Genomic DNA, 21290 nt, shown 5'->3' on the forward strand with positions numbered 1-21290 from the left:
GCTTTATTTATAAATTGTCTTCTGGCTTTTGCATTACAAAGCATAATTTATTACATATTATTTCTCCATTAAAAAAAAAAAAAAAAAAAAATCTAAAAATTGTAATAAAGAAATCCAAAACTGCACAAGAAAAAAAAAAAAAAAAAAAATACAATTTTAAGTTACTCCAGCAAAAACATGGATAACTGCTAAACAAAGGCCAGTTCACAATTTCTAAATCATTTGTATATTTATATTATTTTATATACATTTTACAAAGTCATCCAGCTGGAATTTTCTATTCAGTCAGAGCTAGAAGTGTGTTATTAAATTACAATGATCCATAAATATAAATTAGAGGTCTTTATAAAAAAATCACTCTTTTTAAAAAAAACTCATATATTACAAAGAGAGGCATTTACTTGATACTGCCACCATGTACCTAATAAAATGTATTCATTTAACTCTTTATTGTAGCATAAACTGTAAGAACGAGATTCAGGAACTCTAAACAGGTGATCGCTCTTCTGCAAATATCCGATTATAAAATGATTTTGTTGTGCAAGGCTTCTGATGCTGTAATCTTCCTACTTTGGAGGTGGAGATTCATTTAAGTGCAGAATCTGCCTCATAAACTCATATGTTGTAAATGCCACAGCTTGAGAAGGAATGCAGCGGATGTAGTTCAGAGAGAGACCTCGGTACAGTCCTTTCCTTATGCCATGCTCTGTGCAGACATATTTCAGGGTTTGATACATGGTTCTGTTAGGGGGAAAAGAAAATACATTAAAGTGTATGCCAACCCGAATATTTTTTTGATATGTGTAATTTATAAATGGTCTCTATCATTTTTATGCAATTCATCTTTCTGAAGTACTTGATTTATCCCGCCAGCCACCTTTCTTCACTGACCACACAAAGTACAGCAGCATTGTTAGCCTGGTCAGTTTTCATCCTTTGACTGACCATTCTGAGGTACAGGACACTGTGCAGATACACAGCATTCCTGTATGACAGTGATATGCAATTAGCGGACCTCCAGCTGTTGCAGAACTACAAGTCCCATGAGGCATTGCAAGACTCTGACAGCCACAAACATGACACACAGAGGCTGAGGCATGATGGGACTTGTAGTTTTGCAACAGCTGGAGGTCCGCTAATTACATATCCCTGCTGTATGAGATAGTTTGTTCAGCCACCACACCCCCTGACCAATCACAGCCTGTCTCTTCAACACGCCCCCTGCATCTTGCCTCAGGCTGAACAGATAATGGAATATAGGCACACATTGGGGTTAATTTAGTAAAACAGGAGGGTGCGAAATCTGGTGCAGTTGTGCATAGAAACCCATCAGCTTCCAGGTTTCTTTCTTAAAGCTTAAAAGGGGTTGTAAAAATACAATTTTTTTTCCCTAAATAGCTTCCTTTACCTTAGTGCAGTCCTCCTTCACTTACCTCATCCTTCGATTTTGCTTTTAAATGTCCTTATTTCTTCTGAGAAATCCTCACTTCCTGTTCTTCCGTCTGTAACTACACACAGTAATGCAAGGCTTTCTCTCTGGTGTGGAGTGTCGTGCTCGCTCCCTCCCTTGGACTACAGGAGAGTCAGGATGCCCACTAACACACAGCTCCTTTCTCTATCTGCAATGTAGAGAGCGTCCTCACTCTCCTGTAGTCCAATGGAGGGGGCGAGCACTACACTCCACACCAGGGAGAAAGCCTTGCATTACTGTGTGGAGTTACAGACAGAAGAACAGGAAGTGAGGATTTCTCAGAAGAAATAAAAACATTTAAAAAGCAAAAAAAAAAATCGCAGGATGAGGTAAGTGAAGGAGGACTGCACTAAGGTAAAGGAAGCTAAAAAAAAAAAATAAAAAATTGTACCTGTACAACCCCTTTAATTGAACAAGCTGAACTTAGAAGCCAATTGGCTAACATGCACAGCTGCACCAGATCTTGCACTCTCCAGTTTAAATAACTCAACCCCAATGTGTCTGCACAGTGTCCTATGTTAGAAATATGTCACCAGTACACCAAGGATCTCCAGAATGCTGAATAAAGCTTTGGCCTCAACCACATCATAGTTACAAAAGCTTTTGGAGCCTTGCGGGATACCATCATTAGGCATGTGATGTCACATGTCTGACGAAAGGGTCCTGTGAGGCTTCAAAGCATTTCTTTTGTAACTATGATGTGTTCGCCAAATAAAGCACTGGACCCGTTCTGCAGATTCTTGGTGTACTGGTGACAGATTTCTCGCTTTGAGTGTCCTTGTTTATCAACTGGTAGTGCTGCAGTACCCATTTACATTTACAGTTCCAGGAATGCATGCATTGGGAATATTGTGCTTGTACTACAATGTCCCATAACCCAATCCCCCACTATCAGGAACAAGAGAACGTCCGTCTTCTGTCAAAGGAGCATAACCAAAAAAGGTCTGCTGATCAGTGTGTGGGGGGAAGTCTCCCTGTCATAACACAATAGCTCAGCGGGGAGATCTCTGTACCAACATCAGATAGTTAGTACATCGGCTCCTCCTGAGCTGCTACTGTGTACCAGGCTTAAAGAGGAGTTCCGCCAGACTGTTTTGGTCTGGTGTTTGCAAGGGGAAGTCTCAGTCTCACAGCCGGTACCCAGTACTGTTTACTGTATATAGCTGAAGTTACATGCAGTACATACAGTGCTTTGAGACACTGCAGTACTCAGTGAAGCAAATAGTTCACTTGCACCAGCTTGGTCCAAACAAACTATTCAAAGATATTAAAACATGGACATCAGCTTTAGGCATTGAATCCTGGGACAGCATCCATTACCACCCCCTCTGCTCAGTGTTACTCTCTCTCCCCTCCTTTGCAATGTTACATTCTACTTTTGTCTGGTCTCTCCTCTCTCTTTTCCTGCCATGCTCATTCTGTGTTTTAACCTGCCAGATCACTTGACCTTATATGTTTCTGCCCAGAATGCACCTCTCTATGTTTGCGAGGGGCATTTGGTACCGTAATAAACAGCAGCTATAATGCTATACAGTAATTTTCCATGTTTCGCAAAGCTTACTATAAAAACACCATTCTGAATTTGCCATTTAGGAAACAGACTTTGCCTCCTATCCCTGTTGATGCCCTGTGAGGAGAAACGCAGCGTCGGGCGGAGAAATAATACCGGACGTCACCACGCCCCAGCTGATCGGCCGGAGCCGCTGCTGGAAGTTTTTATCTGTTTTTTTTAAACTGTTCTGCTGAATAAGCTTTTACCTGATGTCAGTAAACCTGCTTTGTCAATAAAGGGGTTTTTGATTACTCAAATCATACTGCACCATGAAGCTTTTTTTGCTCTTCCTCTAACATACCTGCACACCACGCCATTCCACTGGAAGCTAAGACTACCTGCATTAGGATCTATCAAAGCTCCGGGAAGCCTGAAGGAAGACAGATACGCTACTACACCAGTGCCTAGCCAACGAGGATCCCTGTGTGAGTGACCCCTGGTTTAATGAGCCCATAAGACCTCCATAATAGAGGTCCATCGGATCTGGTAAGCGGCATCTCTGTCTGAATGTTTATCAACGGCTGAAAATCTTTTGGATGATATTGTTGGATGAAGTTTTTCCTTGTGATTACACCTAATCAACATCAGCTGCAGTGGACACTATTTTTGTTTAATACCACCTGCACCTTTTATCTGTGGGATTCACTAAATGTTATTTACATTTATTTATCTGCATATATATTTTTTACACTTTGTTTGTTTATTTTGGTTGCGCATTTTTTACCTATTTTTGACAAGAAACAGACTTTGACACACTTCTATAGTCTCTTATTAAATCTATGAACAGAAACACATTTTTTAAACATTAACCTACTGTATGTTGAAATAAAAAGTGTTTAGTGTTTAACATACCGGCACTTCTCAGAATCTGGCAAGATTGCAGACAACTGCATCCGCCGCCGTGTGACATCCAGAGGGTAACTAAAGGTGGAAAAAAGGTAAAATTACTATTATGTGATTTGTTACTACACTGCAAATCCTTATAGCAGAACTCTAAAATCAGCTGAAAAACAAAAAAAGGGCATGACCATTATGTAAATATGCGCAAACACATTATGGTGGAAAAAAACTGCATATCAGCTCAGCAAACTAGACAACCAGAAGAATTGGCTGAAAGAAAAGATAACCGCTCAAGAAAACCAGAGAGCCAATCTCCTAGGATCCAAACCAAGGGTGCAGGCGATGCAATCAAAATGCAAACTCGAAGAAAAAAAGGCTGGGACAGCCGCACTCCAAAAAAGTTCCTTTTTAATAAAAATTGGTCACAAAATTACATGCCACGGCCAAAAGAATCAGAACAAAAGCTGACGCGTTGCGCACTGTATCTCAGTGCTTATTCATAGCTAGTGTACAGACAGTCAAAGAAGAAATTGGCTGTTGACATTGTAAGTCATAGCTTCCCTGAGGGAAGATGAAGAAAGGACGTTATGTGAATGTGTGTTTGTAGACACCTTACTGTGACAACTATGTAAGCTTGTGGCCTCCCCTTGGCTTTTGTGACTTACAGCCTCAAATCTTCTAGGCAGGTTTTCCACAAGATTTTGGAACGTGTCTGTTGGAATTTGTGGCCATTTAGCCAAAACAGCATTTGTAAAGTCAGGTACTGATGCTGAATGAAAGACCTGGCTCCCAACCAGCAATCCAATCTCAAAAAGGTAAATAGGGTTAAGTTTGAGTCTTTTCATCCAGCGGACGACTCAAGTTCCTTTACACCAAACTCTTCAAATCATATCATTATAGACCCGATTTTCTGCACAGTATTCCTAGAAAAGAAAAGGCTTTCCCTAAAAAATTGTTGATCATTTTTACCATGTTTAGAGTTGTATAATAGTCTAAAATGCCTTTATGTGCTTTAGTATTACCAATAAGCTTCACTGGACAATACTTAAAGTGTTTGTTACCCCAACATTTCAGATTCCTGATATTTGTGGGCTGTACCATGTACTTGTATGAAAAAGTGCTTTGTTCTCTTCGTATTGCTTCCTTTGCATGTAAAAAAATACATTTGTAATTATTTTTTTTTTAAATATATACACAAATGTTTTGCCTTTCATTTCTATTGTAAACTGAATGGGTTGTTTTACAAAGGTGATAGTTTACAATCACTTTAAACTCAATAATTTAAAAGGGGGTATTCACATAGTATTGGCCACATAAATATGTGTAATGATTGTGTGTCCACAAAGTTTTGGCCATATAATGTATGTTTTCCTATTGCTGCTTCAGATTATACAGCCGTGGCCAAAGGTTTTGAGAATGACACAAATATTAATTTTTACAAAGTCTGCTGCTTCAGTGTATTTAGATCTTTTTGTCAGATGTTACTATAGTATACTGAAGTATAAGTGCAAGCATTTCATTAGGGCAGGGTTTCTCAACTCCAGTCCTCTAGGTTCCCCAACAGGTCATGTTTTCACTCAGATTAAATGGCTGTGGTAATTACTAAGGCAGTGAAACTGATCAAATCACCTGTGAAAAATAATAAAAAGCCTGAAAACATGACCTGTTGGGGCGCCTTGAGGACTGGAGTTGAGAAACACTGCATTAGGGTCAAAGGCTTTTCCTGACAATTACATTACGTTTATGCAAAGAGTCAATATTTGAAGAAGGATTGAGCATTCTTTTTCCAAGACCGCTGCAATTCTCACTGGCATGCTGTCAATCAACTTCTGGGCCACATCCTGACTGATGGCAGCCATTCTTGCAAAATGAATGCTTGAAGTTTGTCAGAATTTGTGGGGGGGCTTTTTTTTTTTTGTTTACCCGCTTTTTGAGGACTGACCACAAGTTCTCAATGGTATTAAGGTCTGGCGAGTTTCCTGGCCATTGACTCAAAAATGTTTTGTTCCCCAAGCCTCTTAGTTATCACTTTTGCCTTATGGCAATGTGCTCCATCATGCTGGAAAAGGCATTGTTCCTCACTGAACTGTTTTTGGATGGTTGGAAGAAGTTGCTCACGGAGGATGTTTTTGTACCATTCTTTATTCATAGCTGTGTTCGAAGGCAAAATTGGGAGTGAGCTTACTCCCTTGGCTGAGAAGAAACCCCACACATGAATGGTCTCAGAATGCTTTATTGTGGGCACCACACGGGACTGATGGTAGCGCTCACCTTATCTTTTTCTCGGGACAAGTTTTTTTTCCCCAGATGCCCCAAACAATTGTAATGGGAATTTAGAACAGAAAATTACTTTAACCACTTAAAAAGACTGCCCACCGCATATAAACCCACCGCATTTATAATGTGGCAGGGTGGCTCCATTGCACAAAACGACGTACCTGTAAAAAAAAAGTCTCTAAATCTTTCCCCTATTTTGTAAACGCTATAACTTTTGCGCGAACCAAACAATATAGGCTTATTGGGATTTTTTAACCAAAAATATGTAGAACAATACATATTGGTCTCAACTGATGAAATTTTTTTTTTTTGTTAAATGTATTGGATTTATTTTATAACAAAATAAAAAATATTGTTTTTTTCAAAAATTTTGCACTTTTTTGTTTATAGCACAAAAAATAAAAACCGCAGAGGTGATCAAATACCACCAGAAGAAACCTCTTTGTTGAAAAAAAATAAAATAAAAAAAAAAAGCATATTCAATTTCATTTGGGGACAGCGTTGCACGTCCGCGCAATTTTCGGTTAAAGTAATGCAGTGCCGTATTGCAAAAATGGCCTGGCCATTAAGGGGATAGATCCTTCCGGGGCTGAAGTGGTTAATATCAGTCAGTCCCTAATGTTTTTCCTGGCGAGAAGTGGCTTCTTTGCTGCCCTTCTTGACACCAGGCCATCCTCTAAAAGTCTTTGCCTCACTGTGATTGCAGATGCACTGACACCTGCCTGCTGCCATTCCTGAGCAAGCTCTGCACTGGTGGTGCCCCGATCCCGCAGCTGAATTAACTGTAGGAGAAGGTTCTGGTGCTTGCTGGACTTTCGTGGGTGCCCTGAAGACTTCTTCACAAATGCAGTGGAAATGTGTTTTACGGTACAGTTCATTTTCTTGGCAAAGAGGGCTTTGCAATTTATCTGATCACTCTTCATAACATTCTGCAGTATATGCAAATTGCCATCATAAAAACACTGAGGCAGCAGACTTTGTGAAAATTATTATTTGTGTCATTCTCAAAACTTTTGGCCACGGCTGTATATTTTCTATATGCACAACACCATCTAGTGGCTGAAACAAGGAATCGTGGAACCAGAGAGATGCCATTTCCTGCCATGCTCTTACGGCTGTCTGAACACTAATATATTACTGGACCGTATATGCTGCTTTCCATAAAAAAAATAAAAAATAAAAAAAAGTCTTTCCCTAAAATTGTTTTTTTGATGGATAGAAGAAGTGCACAATAATCAAAAATGCTTTTATGTGCTGTAGTATTACCAGCACCACTCACTAAAAAATGCTTAAAGGGGTTGTAAAGGTTAATTTTTGTGCATTGTTGGTTCACTTACCTTTTCCTTTGATTTCCCTTCTAAATGTTTTTTTTCCCTTTGTCTGAATTTCTCACTTCCTGTTTCTCGTCAGTAACGTTCTGGCTGGGGGTTAGTCAGCGTGCTTGCCCCCTCCCTTGGGACTACATCCCTGCGGGGAGACGCCACAGCGTCTCCCTGCAGGGATGCAATCATGTCTTCCCTGCTTTCCATTCTAGCTTAAAGAGAGGAGCAGGTCCTATGCTCACTATTTTAATTAACTGTGCAGGATGTTCTTCCTGTCACAGCAACCCGTTAGTTGCGGACTCACCAGTTAAGGTGCGGTGTCCATTGGCAGATTACAATGCAATACAAAAAGACACCCGGGGGGAAAACAAAAGGAATGTATCCTCCCGGAGATAAAGATGCCAAATGTGGGCCGTGCCGCATAAAAAGGGGTTTATTGATACAACAATTTAGCAATCACATAAATTCAGACACTTGGACACCCATCACCAACACCCAATATAAAAATTAAAACATAGTTATATAAAGTTATCTAAATAGACGCCAACTACATACAGGATGCATGCATGCAAAGTTACTCAGACTGGAAAAATCAGCTGGAATTTGTCCAGCCGACTACCCAGCATATGGTTGGATGATCAGCCTCTGAGCTGATCAAATCCAAGCAGGACATATATCAGAGAAATTCAATAATTGTTACATAAGCTGTGTGCTGTGGCTGACCAATGAATGATATCGTGACCTGATTATCACAACTCAATGAAACAGTATGAGTCCAGTATGAGAGGGCTATCATGGTATAGCATTCATAAAGGTCAGGGACACTGTGGAGCCATGTCATAAGCAGAAAGCAGGTTGGCATCTCGTATGTAGTCAGTGTCTATTTAGATAACGTTATCCAACTATTTTAATATTGGGTGTTGGTGATGGGTGTCCAAGTGTCTGAATTTATGCGATTGCTACATTTTTGTATCAATAAACCCCTTTTTATGCGGCACGGCCCACATTTGGCATCTTTATCTCCGGGAGGATACATTCCTTTTGTTTTCCCCTGGGGGGGGTGTCTTTTTGTTTTCCATTCTAGCTTAACTGTTTTAAGATCGGGTTTAAGAATCAATTATATTTACAGATTTTATACTCATCATGTGCAAGAGTCTACGTACGAGATAGTCTGTGAAATGGCTCCAGCAATCCCACCACAGCATAAGCTGACAGGTGTCTTTAGTACCATGACATCTGGATTGTCGAAGGATGGTTTCCCCAACAGTTCTGGGGCATGTTTGAGTCCGGCAGTTTTTAAGGTCTCAAAAGTGAAAAATGAGAAACCTGTGAAAGGAAGGAAACAATTGTTAAATTGACAATTTATAAAAACACACTTCTGTTTAGAGATGAGCAGATTATAAAATTCAAAAGCACAAATTGTGATTTCCCATCTCAAATAGATTTAGAAGTTAATTATACAATTAGGGTTGTCTCGATACAACGTTAAGACCGAGTACAAGTACCGATACTTTTTTTCAAGTACTTGCCGATACCGATTACCAATACTTTTTTTTAATCTCATGCGACAGTGGCACATGTGTCAATATATTTTTTTTTTTACTATTTTTTTAAAAAAAAAATTAAGGGGGAGGTGGGGGGTGGACAGCGTCGGTGTGTTTATTATTTTATTTTTTACAATTATTATTTTTTTATTATTTATTGCAATTCTTTTATTTTATTTTATCATCACTGTTGGGGGGCTTTGATGAGATACCAGGGGTCTTAACAGACCCCTGACATCTCCCCTTTGAGACAGGGAAAGGGACTAGGGATTCCCCAGTCCCTTTCTCAGCAGCCTCAGCTGCACTGAAAATGAATGGAGAGAAGGCAGCGACTCCTCTCCATTCATAAACTGAAACATTGTAAACACAGTTTACGATGTTTCAGTTATATGAATGTACATTCGGAAAAGTAAAGAGCTACGCTCCCCATCCTGACAGATCGAGGGGATGCAGGAGGAGAGCACAGAGGGGGTCACGGAGGGAGACAGCAGCACGGAGGGAGACGCCAGCAGAACGAAGGGGGCTGGTGAAGGATAAGGGGACAGTCAGCGGTGATAGTGTGTGAGAGAGTTACAAGTACCGTTCACCGCTGATTTCACTAAAGCAGCTGAAAGCCGCAGGGGAAGGAATTTGCAATCTATACAGGGTGATCGATGCTTGTAACTCCCCCACCGCACTGATTACAAGTACTCGGGCAAATGCTCGGTATCGTATCGAGACAATCCGACATACAATAGTACATATTCCAAAGATAGAAGCAATAACCGAAATATACAAAAAATAAAGATCGCTTCTAAAGCTGGCCATACATTATACTAAAGCTGCACGATTCTGGCTAAAATGAGAATCACAATTTTTTGCTTAAAATAAAGATCACGATTCCTGGTGTAACATCTTTCACATTATACAAAAAAAAATAAAAAATTGGGCTAACTTTACCGTTTCGTTTTTTTTTATTCATTGAAGTGCATTTGAAAGATTGCTGCGCAAATGCAGTGCGACATAATATTACAACAACCGCCATTTTATTCTCTAGGGTCTTTGCTAAAAATATATAATTTTTTAAAAAATTTTGGAGGTTCCAAGTAACTTGATAAAATACAGATTTTAACTTGTAAGCAACAAGTGTCAGAAAAAGGGATCGCACTGCTGTGCAGAACACATGCAATGTCTGTGCAATGTGAATTCAGCCATACAAACTGTATGGCTGAATTTGCATCGCATTCAGACTAAACTTGTGCAGGACCCTATTATTTGTGTCCACACTGAAATCGGAATGCATGGGTGTCCAAACCCATGAAATCAGATTAGTGTCCGAATTCACAGTACGCACTGCGATCTGCGAACCAATATGGGGGTGTCCTACTTTGTATTGACACTCCCAGCGGTTTGCATAGGGCAGTGTAAACCACTGGCGATTCAGGTGCGATGCAGGAATCCGCACTGGATTCGCAGGGTTTCCGCATCGCACCAGTGTGAACTGAGCCCTAGTCTTTAAGTGGCTAAACAGACCTCATTTACAGACCGAAGTTCATCCATTTGATCTAAAATAACTAAAAGATACTTTGTTTCTAGTTATCGCTCAGCAAGGTTATAAATAGGGTTGCACCGATACTAGTATCGGTGCGGATACCAAGCATTTGCACGAGTATTGTACTCGTGCAAACGCTCCGATGCTTGATTCGATACCTGTTGCATCGGATCAGGCATGCTCAGCGTAGCAGGGAGGGCAGGCAGCCTCACAGGTGATCCACAGTGGAGTGGTGGGGGGAGGTACAAGCACCAATCTCCCTGTGTAGGTTTCAATAAAGCATCTGACAGCAGCTTCGCCTCCTCTCCCTTCAGCAGCTGTCAAATGCTTTATTGAAAACCACACAGGGAGATCAGTGCTTGTACCTCCCCCCCCACCACTCCACTGTGGATCACCGCACTGACCTTCCCCTGTGTCCTCATCTCCTGGCTCTCCGGGTCACACTCCAGCTCCCACGTATAGTCCTCGCTCTCTCCGGCTCCCACGTATAGTCCTCGCTCTCTCCGGCTCCCACGTATAGTCCTCGCTCTCTCCGGCTCCCACGTATAGTCCTCGCTCTCTCCGGCTCCCACGTATAGTCCTCGCTCTCTCCGGCTCCCACGTATAGTCCTCGCTCTCTCCGGCTCCTCCTCTGGTCACCCCCGCCCTAGATCTGTCGGGATGGAGAGCGGAGGAAGGAGCCGGTAAATCTTTGTAAACTGTTTACGATGCTTCAGTTTATGAATGAACAGGAGACTTAGCAGGAGGTTGCTGAGAAAGGGACTGGGCAATCTGTGTCCTCAGTCTCTTTCCCGGTCTGAAAAGGAGAGATGTCAGGGGTCTGGTCACAAAAGCCCGCCAAACAGGGCTGATAAAAAAAAAAAAGGAATTATAATAAAATATTTAAAAGGTTAGAAAGAAAAAAAAAAAAAAAAAACACACAGACACCATCCACCACACTTACCTGTCCAGGGACCCCGCAATGTAAGCACCCCAAACCGATTTGTCCATTGGTTTCTGGTGCAGGCGCCGCCATTGCAAGCAACTGAAGCCTAAACTCAACTGCCTAGAAACAACTCTAAACGACCCTGTGTACATGTACTGATAACAGAGAGTTCAGGGGCATCTAAAAAAAAAAAAAAAAAAAAAAAAACACAACTGCTCCTAAACATCTGTTTACCAGCAGCAGCAGCGTACATGAGGCCTAATGCTACATAGTCTTGTTTAGCCTCACTTGAGTAATGGATTGGAGGATCCAGGTAACTTACCTGCATAAGGTGCCATTCCTATAACAGTGGGAACAAGGCCTCTGTAATATCCACGGAATCCTCCCTCCTAGTAGTTAAATAAAAACAGAAGATAAACCATTTTAGTGCTTCGGATGCGCGCACAGCGTTTTTTTTTTTTTTACAGTTACATAATAATATTGTTTATGAATGCCTATTTTCTTCCACAAGCACTTTAATGCTCTGAAACTGATACAAACTCCACAAACACTCATGGTCCCTGGAAGATGGATAGTCAAAACTAGGTGCATACATGTACAGTGGGGAAAATGAATATTTAATCCCCTGCAGATTTTGTAAGTTTGCACACTTACAAAAGAAATGAAGGGTCTGTAATTGTTATCATAGGTGTATAGTAAATGATAAAGACAGAATATCAACAGAGAATCCAGAAAAAAAAAAAACATGATACAAATGTAATGAATTGAGTTGCAGTTCAGTGAGTAAAATAAGTATTTGATCCCCTACCAACCAATAATATTCTGGCTCCCACAAACTGGCTACAATTTGTCCTGTCAAATTAAGAATGTACTCCTAATGACAACTCATGGGCAAGACCAACGAGCTGACAAAGGACATCAGGGACAAGATTGTAGACCTAGACAAGGCTGAAGTGGGCTACAAGACCATCAGCAAGAAGCTTGGAGAGAAGGAGACAACTGTTGGAGAAATTATTCACAAATGGAAAGAAAATACAAAATAACCATCAAATCGCCCTCGGTCTGGAGCTCCGTGCAAGGGGTAAGAATGATCATGAGAAAAGTGAGGGTTCGGCCCAGAACTACATTGTGAATGATCTCAAGGCAGTTGGGACCACAGTCACCAAACAAACCATTGTTAACACAATACGCCGCCACTGATTGAAATCCTACAGAGTCCTCAAGAAGGCACATGTACAGGCCCATCTGAAGTTTGCCAATGAACGTCTTAATGATTCAGAGAAGGATTGGGAGAAAGTGCTGTGGTCAGATGAGACCAAAATTGAGCTCTTTGGCATTAACTCGACTCACTGTGTTTGGAGGAAGAAATATGCCGACTATTACCCCCAGGAACACCATCCATACAGTCAAGCACAGGGGGGAGAAACATTGTGCTTTTGGGCTGTTTCTCTGCTAAAAAGGTACAGACTGACTTTGCCACATTGAGGGGCCAATGGACGGGGCCATGTATTGTAAAATCTTGGAGAAGAACCTTCTTCCCTTTGCAGAACACTGAAGATGGGTCGTGGACGAGTGTTCCAGCATGACAATGACCCAAAACATTCCGCCAAGGCAACAAAGGAGTGGCTTAAGATGAAGCAAATTAGGGTCATGAAGTGGCCTAGCCAGTCTCCAGACCTTAATCCTATAGAACATTTATGAAGGGAGCTGAAACGTCAAGTTCCCAAGCGACAGCCAAGAAACCTTAAGGATTTAGAGAAGATCTGTAAAGAAGCGTGGACCAAAGTCCCTCCCAAGATGTGTGCAAACCTGGTAACCAACTACAAGAAACATCTTACCTCTGTGCTTGCCAATAAGGGTTTCTCCACCAAGTACCAAGTCATGTTTTGCTTGGGGATCAAATACTGTACTTATTTTACAAACTGAACTGCAACTCAACTTATAACATTTACATTATGTAAAGAACGGGCGGTGTTGGGGCACTTGTCAATTTTAAATAAATACGTAAAAATCCAATAACTAATAATATTAAATATATAAATATTGGTGCAGATGATGCAAATGGATATTAAGAATTAATAATAATAACTAATGTGAAAACACTAAAAAAATTTGCATAATTAACAACTATCATAATAAAGTGCAAACTTGGTGCCAATTTTCTTAGATGTGCAAAAAAAAAAAAAAACAATAATATTCATAAAAAAATCTTCATGCATTCATGTGTAATGAGTGAAAAAAAAAAAAAAAAAAAAAAAAATCAAGAAGTGCTCCTGTGGTGGATGATTCTAAAATCCCTATTTTCAAATTAGGCCAATTCTTTTTATTATTAGAATCACTGAAATGTTTCTCTTTCCTATATTCCTTATACTGTTTATTTGTTTTTATACGCATTATGCATATGTATGTATGGGAATGATCAATACCGTTTATTTTCCTTGAGGATTTTATATTAGATATTGTTTTAAAGTTATGAACCTAGCATTGAAAATATGAAGAAGCAGATATTATATTGTAAAAAGTTACCATTTGAAATGGAGAAACAAAATGACATGTTATTAAGAGCAGATGTTCTCCCATCCCCCTTCCCCTCACTCGGAGCTTGTGTGACTTTTGAAAGGAAATCCTTGACTTTTGGATGACTGAAGGAATCTTGTAACAAGAACTGTTTATGCTAAATACGAACTTCTCCTTCTGTCTGCTTCTTGTATTCATACGGAGAAGTAAACATGGCAAAATGTGAAAGAGATTTTACCTGTTGACTGATTGGACTAAGCAGCCCTTGCAAAGTTGATCAAGAAACCCCTGTGTTCTAGTATCAAACAAAGGATTTTACATGTGCTCACAGGAGGGCGTGTAAAGAGGTGGGTGAGGGGAGGGTGAATGGGAGGATTATTGGGTGTGGCTGTATAATGTGAACCAATCAATTGTATGCCTTGTGATTTCATGTGGCTAATAAAACTGGCCACCAGGCTGAAGCTCAGCCTCTTTTCTACTGTAGCAACCAAGCAAGTAGTCTGTGTGCATTCCTTGCCCATACCATCAGAGCCGGTAAAGCAGTACAAGGAAATGAATCTCTTACACTCCTTGCAAAAAATCAACAGTTCAATCTCATGCAAAAGATAGGCAACCAATGTTCATAAATTTCCTGAAGTGTAAAGCGATAAAAAATCCACCGCAAACCGACAGGTGCTCCACTCCAAGTGACCCCGTTAACACCAGCCTCTCACCTCAGCTGGCTTATGTTAACGGGGTCACTTGGAGTGGAGCACCTGTCAGTTTGCGGTGGATTTTTTATCACTTTACACTTCAGAAAATTTATGGACATTGGTTACCTATCTTTTGCATGAGATTGAACTGTTGATTTTTTGCAAGGAGCACTTCTTGATTTTTTTCACTCATTACACATGAATGCATGAAGATTTATGAATATTATTATTGTTTTTTTTGCACATCTAAGAAAATTGGCACCAAGTTTGCACTTTATCATGATAGTTGTTAGTTACTATCTATGCACATTTTTTTGTGTTTTCACATTAGTTATTAAAGGAGTTCCCTGACCTAAAACTTTTAACCCCCGCTGTGCCCGGGCTGTAAAAATATACAAAATAAACTTTCACTTACCTGCCTACGATCCCCCGTTGTTCCGATATCGCCGTCCCGTTCTCCGGTCCCGGTCTCTTCCGCTTCCTGTGTGTCGGTGACTCATAGTGCGCTCAGCCTATCAGCGGCCGCGACGGGACATTGCTGCGGCCGCTGATAGGCTGAGCGCACTATGAGTCACCGACACACAGGAAGCGGAAGGGGCCCGGGACCGGAGAACGGGACGGTGATATCGGAACAACGGGGGATCGTAGGCAGGTAAGTGAAAGTTTATTTTGTATATTTTTACAGCCCGGGCACAGCGGGGGTTAAAAGTTTTAGGTCAGAGAACTCCTTTAATATCCATTTGCATTATCTGCACCAATATTTATATATTTAAGATTATTAGTTATTGGATTTTTACGTATTTATTTAATATTGGCAAGCGTCCCAACACCCCCCGTTCTTTATATTGTTAGTGTGAGCACCATTTTGGTTGTGGCTGCTGCTAGTGATTGATCATTCTCTATATACACCAGTCTCCCTATAATTTTTAAATAGTTATAGCTGCTGCATAGTTTATGGTATTCAGGAATTTTACCCCCCATTTTTTGTTATTCTATGGTTAGTGTGGTTTGCGCATTAGTTTCCCCAATATTCATATTTACATTAAGTGTTTTTTCTGGATTTTTGGTTGATATTCTGTCTCTATCATTTGAAAATACAAAATCTGCAGAGGATCTAATAATTCTTATTAAAAACTCACCTAATAGCACTTTGTATTTCTATAAAAAAGAGACATACCTTTGTGTAAATACTCTTAAAAGCATCTATGATGCCATTGTACTTGTGTTCTCCTGTCACTTGAAATGCAAGACGAGCTCTGACCATATCCAGTGGATAAGTGCACATAACTGCAGTGATACCTAAAAATAAAGACAAAAATTTAACTCCAGACCAGACCCACGTTTATAGATGAAGCAGAAGGAAAGCTTTGTTTCCTTGTTATGCTTTTATTATTATTGTCAGACTTCCTCGCACTTCTTTTCTCTGTGATAAAGGGTGTCACTTGGATAGGGTATGTGACATAGGGAGTCACTGCGATAGGAAGTATGATACAAGACGTCAATGGAACATGGAGGGAAGTGAGAGGCAGTGATAATTACATCAATTACAACCAAGAATTTGCCAAAGGTTCCAACTCTTCCCATATTGTGGAAAAACAGCCATTTGAAGTGTCTTCCAATGCGGAGATTGGTGCAGTGGACCAGGCGATGTGGGACATTGGATATTGATAAGCTTGATATCATATGTTTGCAAGTACACATCTATTTTATTTCTTCAATAAAAGGAATTATAAAAAGGTAATGGGCAAGGTCTTGCTTTGCTTCTAGCTGTTAAAGATAGAACGTTCACCATTGCAAGAACATCCACTTTGAGCTCAGTAGGTTGTTTTGTTTGTTACTGCTTGCGTCATGTGGATCAGAAAGTGAAGGGACATCTCATTTAACAGGAGCATTGACAGCATTAAAAGCTTCAACTCTCCATCCAAAACAAAAAAAAAATTAACGAAATAGTTTTGGCTGAAATGCCCCAACTGTTAATACAATGTATATCCGGACTGATATTTCTGCAATGAAGAAGAGGAGCTTCAGACATTTCTTAAAATTAATAGTCAACAGCTACAAAAATTGTAGCTGCTGACTTTTATTAAACAGACATGGATGTCCAGGGATCCAGCGCTGTCCTCACCCAAATCGGTTTCTTCACTGGTCTTCGAGTCCCGCTGATGGCATCTTAAAATATGGGCAACCACAGTCAATGCACCACAGGATCTACTACATGGATATACAGTACAGACCAAAAGTTTGGACACACCTTCTCATTCAAAGCGTTTTCTTTATTTTCATGACTATAAAAATTGTAGATTCACACTGAAGGCATCAAAACTATGAATTAACACATGTGGAATTATACATAACAAAAAAGTGTGAAACAACTGAAAATATATTTCATATTCTAGGTTCTTCAAAGTAGCCACCTTTTGCAGCAGACACATCTCTAGAACTGTTAAAAGGAGACTGTGTGAATCAGGCCTTCATGGTAGAATATCTGCTAGGAAACCACTGCTAAAGAAAGGCAACAAGCAGAAGACACTTGTTTGGGCTAAAGAACACAAGGAATGGACATTAGACCAGTGGAAATCTGTGCTTTGGTCTGATGAGTCCAAACTTGAGATCTTTGGTTCCAACCCCCGTGTCTTTGTGCGATGCAGAAAAGGTGAACGGATGGTGGACTCTACATGCCTGGTTCCCACCGTGAAGCATGGAGGAGGAGGTGTAATGGTGTGGGGGTGCTTTGCTGGTGACACTGTTGGGGATTTATTCAAAATTGAAGGCATACTGAACCAGCATGGCTACCACAGCATCTTGCAGCGGCATGCTATTCCATCCGGTTTGCGTTTAATTGGACCATCATTTATTTTTCAACAGGACAAAGACCCCAAACACACCTCCAGGCTGTGTAAGGGCTATTTGACCAAGAAGGAGAGTGATGGGGTGCTGCGCCAGGTGACTACCTCTTGAAGCTCATCAAGAGAATGCCAAGAGTGTGCCAAGCAGTAATCAAAGCAAAAGGTGGCTACTTTGAAGAACCTAGAATATGAAATATATTTTATTTATTTTTATATTTAGTTTTGATGCCTTCAGTGTGAATCTACAATTTTCATAGTCATGAAAATAAAGAAAACTCTTTGAATGAGAAGGTGTGTCCAAACTTTTGGTCTGTACTGTATGTAGACGCCAACAGGGCACAAACAAGGCCTTAGGTGGGTGACAGATTGGCACCAACTGTGCATAAGGTGGGCACAAGAGGCGCCAACCAGGTGAAAAATAGGCACAAGGCAGGCACTAGAAGAGCAAACTGGGCATAAGGTCGGCACCACTGCCTGTCTTGTTGACCCATTTGCGGTGATTGCAGGTGATGTTACATCACAGGATGCCGCTCATGAGCTACAGAAGGATGTACAAGTCTAGTCAAGTTTTATAATAGGGCAAGCATTATTATTGGGTTAAAAGTGCACGTGCCAAAACATTTCCACAGCTTTGGTAGATGGTACAACAATTTTTCACGACATTTCAAATCGAACAACAGATGCTCAGCTGCCTGGACCTAGAGCGATCATCACTTATCACTTACTGCAACAGAAGGGAACAAAAAAAAAAAAACTGACCAATAAATGATGTTAAAGTGGTTGTAAATGCAGAAGGATTTTTACCTCAATTCTTTGCATTATGGTAAAAAAAAAACTTCCATGACTACCTCCCCCAAAAAAATATCTACCTCACTCTTCTTTTGATCGAACACTGTGCCTGAGAGTCACATCATTGCTCACTCTCTCTCTCCCTCTCCTTTATAGGACACAGAGGCAGCCATTGGCTCCTTCTGTTAATCAAATCCTATGAAGCAGGAGCAGGGCCGAGCCGTGCTGTGTGTGTCTATGGGCGCACACAGCCCGACTCAGGAGCACGCCCACACATCTGCCCTCATAGCACACAGCTTGCTATAGGGATAGACACAGAAAAGGAGGAGCAGACAACTGGGGACCTCAGAAAAGAAGGTTTGGGGCTGCTCCTTTTAATACCATTGCTCAGAGCAGGTAAGTATAGCAGGTTTAATAATTTTAAGGGGAAAAAAAAAAGTTGAGCCTTTACAACCACTTTAGGAGAAACGTTTTATTGCATTTGAGTACTGTAAACTTTTTTACTTAAATGAATAAAAATAAAAACATATACAGTGGAACCTTGGATTACGAGCATAATCCGTTCCAGGAGAATGCTTGTAATCCAAAGTACTTGCATATCAAAGCGAGTTTCCCCATAGAAGTCAATGGAAACAAAAATAATTTGTTCCGCATTGACTTCAATAGCATGCAATAATGCATGCGACCAGAGGTGGGGGGGGGGGCGCCGGAGAGCCTCGTAAACACTCGGAAAGGCCCGAGGACACCTTAGCTGAACTCGGAAAGGCTCAGGAACTGAGTATTTCCGCGATTTTCTGAGCATTTCCGAACGGCACCGATGGGCTCTGCTCCGTTGCCCGTCCCACCTCAGGCCAAACGCGGTATTGCACACCGCTTTGGCTTGAATCCTGCTCGTTTTGCAAGACAAATTGTGAAACGCTCGTTAACCACGTTACTCGCAATCCGAGGTTCCACTGTACTCTCTTTACAAGCCAAGTGTGTACGTGCTGATCTTTACCAGTAATGGGACTTGGACAGACGAGTCACTACAAAGTCAGGAAAGACAAATGTTGCACCCAGTTACACGTGGCTCAAAGATTCTCAGCATGACAGACATCGGCTGGCTATATTCTTTGATCGTGTAGCTATTCATATATTACTAATTATTAGCAGAGTAGAGGGCTTCTATAGCCGATTTTGTGTATTGATACTTACCAGCCATTGATCCAGCCAATAATCTAGATAGATGCTCAGATTTGCTGATAGTCCTGCGTACGAACTGTAAAAAAAAATTATGAAGGTTTACATTAGCCAATTGGATTGTAACCAGGGTGAAGATGAAAGTATAGACTATGATGCTGTGACATCAAGTAAGCCTACATTGGCCAAACAGGATGTGAAGAAATGAATGCTGTTGCAGAACATTGTAACCAACCTTTATCCTGATCTACTTACTTGGATTTGAGTGTTTGTGTTACATAGCCAGGATTTTTTAACCTGTATTTACCTTGGTCTAGCTTTACAAACCAAATGCCAATCAGATATGTGACCTTGATCATACGTCTGAAAGTCCTTTCAAACGTTACATTATTAAAGAGGGGGCGACACTCTGGAACCAAATCCCGCTTAACATTCGCATCTCCCCAAGCCTATATACGTTCAGGAAGAAGCGGAAGACCTGGCTATTCTGCCAAGCATTTCAATCCTAGGCCAATTTTTCTTCGTTCATCTACTCGCTGATTTATTTTTCTCCCTCCTCTTTTATTTATGCTCCCCTCGCCAGAACATCCGGCCTATTCTGTCACAAAGCGCTTTGGCACCACCGACCGGTGGTATATGCGCGCTTCACAAACAAATAGTAATAAATAAAGTCTCCCCCGAAAAAAAAATTGCCAGCATGTTTACGGTTGGAAATTGGCTGCGACTCCTTGTGGCTTCACAGCCGACTCCCAACTGTGCATGTGCAAGACGCGCTGTGCTTTGTGAATAGTCCCACAGTCCTCTGGGATTGGTGATGCGTCCCAAAAGGCTGTGGGGGAGGGGGGGGGGGATTTCCGCAGCGATCCGTCTGGAAGTGGGAACCTGTTCCTGTCAAAACCAAGTAGCTGCTCCCCACCCCCATAAAAGTGCCAATTGCAAGAGAGGAGGGGGAACACATGTGGAACTTTCCTTTTTTGGTGAAGTTCCGCTTAAAGGGGTTGTAAAGGTTCGTTTTTTATTTTCTAAATAGGTTCCTTTAAGCTAGTGCATTGTTGGTTCACTTACCTTTTTCTTCAATTTCCCTTCTAAAATGTTTTTTTTTTCTTTGTTTTCTTTGTCTGAATTTCTCACTTCCTGTTCCTCCTCAGTAAGGTGTTCAGTAAGCTGTTCTAAATGACTTTCCACCGCTCGGATGATGGGGGAAAGCTTACTGAGGAGAAACAGGAAGTGAGAAATTCAGACAAAGAAAAAAATCATTTAGAAGGGAAATCGAAGGAAAAGGTAAGTGAACCAACAATGCACTAGCTTAAAAAGAACCGATTAAGAAAATAAAAGACAAATCTTTACAACCCCTTTAAGTTCTGAGGAAGTAGGGGGAACATGGAGACACCCCTGGAAAGTTTAGGGGAAGCATACACATACAAATATTGCCAGATTCAACTCTGATCACCAGTCTGGACAAACATGATGCTAAAGGAGAAGTCCAGCCAAAGCTTGCTTGGCTGTACTTTTATAGATCACAAGAGTGCAGTTTGTTTTGCACTCCCATGACCCGTTGTCAGTCTAGGTGCCGCATCATCAGCAACAATATTTTATTGGAATTTTATTTGATAGACCAACACAGTGGCACGAAAAGTGATACAATTATTTTTTACAAATAAATATCTGAAAAGCGTGGCGTGCATTTGTATTCAGCCTCCTTTGCTATGATAACCCTAACTAAAATCTAGTGGAATAAATTGCCTTCAGAAGTCACCCAATTAGTAAATAGAGCCCACCTGTGTGTAATTTAATCTCAGTATAAA

General features: G+C 40.8%; 1 protein-coding gene across 1 annotated transcript in view; it reads right to left on the bottom strand.

Annotated features, from left to right (window-relative positions):
- Positions 1-212: 212 nt before the first annotated feature.
- SLC25A16 (solute carrier family 25 member 16) overlaps positions 213-21290 on the bottom strand; it is a 39774-nt gene continuing 18696 nt past the window's right edge. Inside the window, exons 5-10 of the mRNA XM_040362176.1 lie at positions 19501-19564; positions 15849-15970; positions 11785-11851; positions 8626-8788; positions 3876-3944; positions 213-741 (exon numbers count right to left, since the gene is read on the bottom strand). Coding sequence (XP_040218110.1) covers positions 567-741; positions 3876-3944; positions 8626-8788; positions 11785-11851; positions 15849-15970; positions 19501-19564 — 660 coding nt within the window. The 3' untranslated portion in view covers positions 213-566. The remainder of the gene's footprint in view (positions 742-3875; positions 3945-8625; positions 8789-11784; positions 11852-15848; positions 15971-19500; positions 19565-21290) is intronic.

This window comes from Rana temporaria, chromosome 8 (assembly GCF_905171775.1).
Source record: "Rana temporaria chromosome 8, aRanTem1.1, whole genome shotgun sequence".
Taxonomy (NCBI): domain Eukaryota; kingdom Metazoa; phylum Chordata; class Amphibia; order Anura; family Ranidae; genus Rana; species Rana temporaria.